We start from the raw sequence: 4,502 nt of genomic DNA, 5'->3' as shown, positions 1-4,502 counted from the left end.
ACAGATGGTGAAGGATGTTGTAGCTGCTCATTATTGTTGTTAAACGTCGTCTTCTCACATTTTCGTATGCAGGTGATGTACGGGCCGCGGAGCGGGGAGCGCTTCAACCCGCCCTCCTTTATGCAAAGGGACAGATTCTGCCGCTTCCAGCCCACTTACCCGTACCTGCAGCAGGACATCGACTTACCCCCCACCATCTGCCTGTCGGACGGCGAGGAGCTGCCCCCCTACAAGGGCCCTTGCACCCTGCAGCTGAGGGACCCCGAGCAGCAGCTGGAGCTGAGCCGTGCCTCCGTGCGGGCGCCGCCCAACCGGACCATCTTCGATAGCGATCTGATAGACGTTTATGTGCACGGGGGCGGACCCCGGCCTCCGAGCAGCAACTCTGGCAAGAGTGCTTCGAACTCGCGCATGGAAGGGCCGCCGCCCACCTACAGCGAGGTGATTGGCCAGTCCTACCCAGGCTCTGCCTCTTTCCTGCACCAGCACAGCAATAACGCACCTCCGTCCAACCAGCGGACGGCCAGCCGACCCACACAGACCGGCGCAAGCACAACCACGCCCGCGTCCGTCAAGGTGGCGAAGGACAACCGACGAGACAAACCAGTGTGACTTAATGGAAGGCACAGAGGGGGAGGGGTGGGTGGGTGGGAGAGTGAGGGAGGGGCGGAGCTGTTTGTCCCCGCCCCCGCATGGTGAGCGAGCGGGCGTGGCTTCCCTCTATGCGCTCCCTTGCACAATTTCAAAATTGAGAAACAAATCGAGGAACCAAGCTTCAGAAAATATCTCTTTTGTATATTTTTTTTTTTTTGCTACAACTCTCGTGGGCCTTGTGCGGATGTGGATGTTCGGGCTTGTTGGCTACTTTTTCTGTCCGTTTGTTTGTTTGTTTGGTTTTGTAACGCTTCTTTTTTTATTTTTATTTTCTCCCTTATTTAAAGTGACCCGAACGTTGCCGCAGACCGACGTGTGAGTGAGTCTGCGCGGGTTTATAGGATCGATTTCGTTTGTTTTACATTTTTAAGATCTGTGCACAAAAATACTGTTTTCATAGCGAATCGAGATCCAGAATTTGAGTGCCATTATTCATGCAATGACCTAAATCTCGGTGATGTGATGAGTGTCACGTCAACGGCGGGAGAAGAGAGGGGAAAAAAAAACCCAACAAAAAAAAAAAATCTAAGTTGCACTAACTTGTTTAAAATATCTGAAAATAGCTGACCTTTGTTTCTGTTCACACTCTTCAAGTCCTTTAGAGCATCTTAGGATCCACTTCTCAGTTGCAGATGTTTTATTTCGTCTTATTCTTGCATCCTATCAAAACACGGGGGAGATGTAGACTCTGATCCAGCCTAAAAAAAAAACCTCCACTACTAAACTACAAGGCACTTAAACACAAGGGTTCAAGCGAACTGTTCAGAGGTTGGTCTTTTGCTTCTCGTTTATATTTTATTTCGTAATATTTCATCCTGTCATAAAAAAAAATAGCACTTTAAACCTCTCCAATTTCAGCATTTTCACGGGGTCCAAATGCAAGGGGGTCATCCGCCGCGTCGTCAAGCAGTGTAGCGTGTTCTATGTGTTCCTTTGTTACTCCTCAGTTTGGCGTCTAGACCACCTCACAGACGCTCTCCGAAGTCCCGGCCAAAGGTTCCGTGTAGGTATTCAGTATTTCTTCGCGCTCTAGCTTCCGGAACAGCTCTTTTTTGTTTTTTTTGGATCCGGATGCCCCTTTCCTGCCCTTAGTAAGAGCGCAACACACTCGTCCCTACGCGACGGGAATGCTTTTTCCGGACCCACTGATTGTTATTGAGACGTGCTTTCAGAACCACTGGTCTGTGGCCTGCCATTTAAGAACGGCCAACCTAAAATGTATCTGATTTGTATGTCGTCAAGTATTTATTGGATGTGAGGAGTCTGATGGGAACGCCTGGCTTTCGCAGATTTTACCGCCTGGTTTACCGCAACCCAGCCCGGTTAAGGAACACTTCCGAGTTTTCCGACATGAGCGCTGGTTTATTGCCATGGACAGTCATTCCACCGGGGTCCAGGGTCTCTCCTCGTACTGAAAATAGCAGAAAACCTGTTTGACTCAAAACTGGCCCAGTCAGCGGGCAGTCAGCTATCCGGTCAATTCTTACATTACAGCAGAGGAATTATTGTCTGTATTATACATATATTTTTTAGCAATTTTTTAATATTTATATTTCTAAATCCACGCGCTTGCTATTGTTAGCCGTCGATCTGTCCAGGCTCCGCCCACTATGAAGCTACAATAGCAACAATAGCTACAGTAAAACACGTATGTGGGCGGAGCCTGGGTGGGAGATTTATTATAGTTATACCGAGATATATACGGTAACTGCTGTTCCTGCTTTCCGAATTACTACCTGGGTTGATATGAACATATAAGAAGCAAGGTGTCCCCAAACATTTGACACTGTGTATTCTATTCTTTTTTTCTGTCTGGACTGAGACTTCTCTCTCTCCTCGCTCTCTGCTCCATCACTCTGTCTGAGTGTGCGGTGTGTGTTTGTGCGTGTATTACCGCTGCTGCTATGCTGCTGCTGCTGCTGCTGCTGTCCATTTGTCCAGTGCGTCCACTTCCTTTTCACTTTTTCAAACAAATGTTGATTTACATTTTACACCCAGACGTTTGTGCTTTTTCTTTTTCTTCTTTTTTTTTTGATGTTTGTCTTCTTTCGCTCATCATTTTGTGTCATAGTTACAGTCATTTATATATATATATATATATATATATATATATATATATATATATGTTTTTTTTCTTTTCCGTTTTCAGTCGAGAGGTTTGCATGTTACTTCGAGCAAAATTGGTGCCTAAAGCAGGTCGTGCTAAAGCAGGCATAGGAACCCACTTGCACTCTTAAAAAAAAAAACTCCCCCTTCCCCCTAAAAGAGAAAGAAAAACAAACAAAAAAACCCCACCTTCGTTGTGCCTCACTTCTTACGGTGCTTTTTCAGTAGTCCGACTTTGTTTATTTGTACTGTGCTGTATATAACTTGAAAATATTATGCACATATCCTACCCAATGGGTAGAACAACCACAAGAGAACAATGTTAATACTGTAATATAATGTATAGATAATATTAAAAAAAAGAAGAAGAAAACTTTAACATGGCGGCATCGAGTTTTGTGAATGCCTACGGAATTGTGCTTTGTCTTTTTTTGTAAAACCGAGTCGAGTTTGCAAAAATAACGCTACAGTATGGTCACATAAATACAAACCAGAAAGAAAAAAAAGACTTCTTCTATTTTTTCCTATACCGTAAAGTAAATGCAAAATCTGTTATGTGATGATGAAACAAATATTCTGATATAAAGGCAGTTGTACACAGGATGAGAAACTAGCTGCTGCTTTTGTTACTTCCAGAGAAATAATTATCAATGCCAGCGCTTGCCATTTATTTATTTGACTTTTTTGTTTTTTTTTTACTTTTTTTTCGTATTTTATTATCTGCTAGATGTTTGGACTTATTATATCCGCTCGACTAACGGCAGAAAACAACACGAGAACTTGACCATGGTTATAGATACGGGACACGGACAGATCAGGACAGAGACTTTAACGGACTATGAAGCCGGTGGATCATATCAAGCGAAGTCAACTCAACTAAAGGGACTTTGATTTTGTTCATTCTACCACAGTTTTTTTTCTTGGTTAAAAGACGGAATCCTGTCGAGTTTTAGGGCTGGGTATCATTCCGATATTTTTCTTTTTATTTTAATTTTTCTTTTTTTTAAATACAGATACCAGTACCAATAACTTTGAGTTTGATATCGATTCCTGAGCGCGACGACTTTTTTTTACATTTTTTTTTCGGTACCTTCTTATAAAAAAATAGAGAAAAAAATACTTAAGTTAAAGTCCTATATTGCTTTACATAAATATATTTAAAAAGAATAATAAACCTTATATTTAAAAAAATGATATCTCTCTGTGCTCTTTTCCTTTTTTGAACCAACACTGTGTTACGAAGTGCTGACGTTGCCGGCATGCATACGGAGTGGTATTTAGGCAGCCAGTCAGTAGCCTCGATTTTGGAACAAGCATGCTTATTGGCTCCCGGATGTTGGAGAAGACTTGGGTACTGGGATTCTGTACTGGGTGACCTAGCAGGCCCTGTTTCAGTGCTCAATAAGATTGAAGTACTTCCTGTCTATACATGCAAGCATTGACTTTTGACTCGATACCCAGCCCTAACTGAGCGTAAAATGAAAAAAAGGGGGGCAAAAGATTCTGCGTGCAACCAGCGGCAGAAAGCACGGTAAATGAACGGGACACAGGACTTTAAACGGATTCTGAAGCTGATGGGTCACACCAAGTGACGTCAACCCATCTAAAGGGACTTTTATTTTGTTATTTTCCCATAATTTGTCATTATTTCTTGGTAAAAAAAAAAAAAGAACACAGTGGTGTGTGCTCTGGCCTTCTGATCCACAGACTGTACTGATTGGTTCTGCATGTTCGTTCCGTCA

General features: G+C 43.2%; 1 protein-coding gene across 3 annotated transcripts in view; it reads left to right on the top strand.

The window, feature by feature from the left end:
* The window catches only part of ldlrad4a (low density lipoprotein receptor class A domain containing 4a), a 79,813-nt gene extending 79,185 nt beyond the window's left edge, over positions 1-628 (top strand). For all 3 annotated transcript variants that reach the window (XM_072675668.1, XM_072675669.1, XM_072675670.1), the window contains one exon: positions 73-628. In XM_072675668.1, coding sequence (XP_072531769.1) covers positions 73-612 — 540 coding nt within the window. In that variant the 3' untranslated portion in view covers positions 613-628. The remainder of the gene's footprint in view (positions 1-72) is intronic.
* Positions 629-4,502: the final 3,874 nt, after the last annotated feature.

This window comes from Salminus brasiliensis, chromosome 3 (genome assembly GCF_030463535.1).
Source record: "Salminus brasiliensis chromosome 3, fSalBra1.hap2, whole genome shotgun sequence".
NCBI lineage: Eukaryota > Metazoa > Chordata > Actinopteri > Characiformes > Bryconidae > Salminus > Salminus brasiliensis.
Note: the sequence above shows the minus strand (reverse complement) of the source record. Positions and strands in the feature narration are given on the sequence as shown.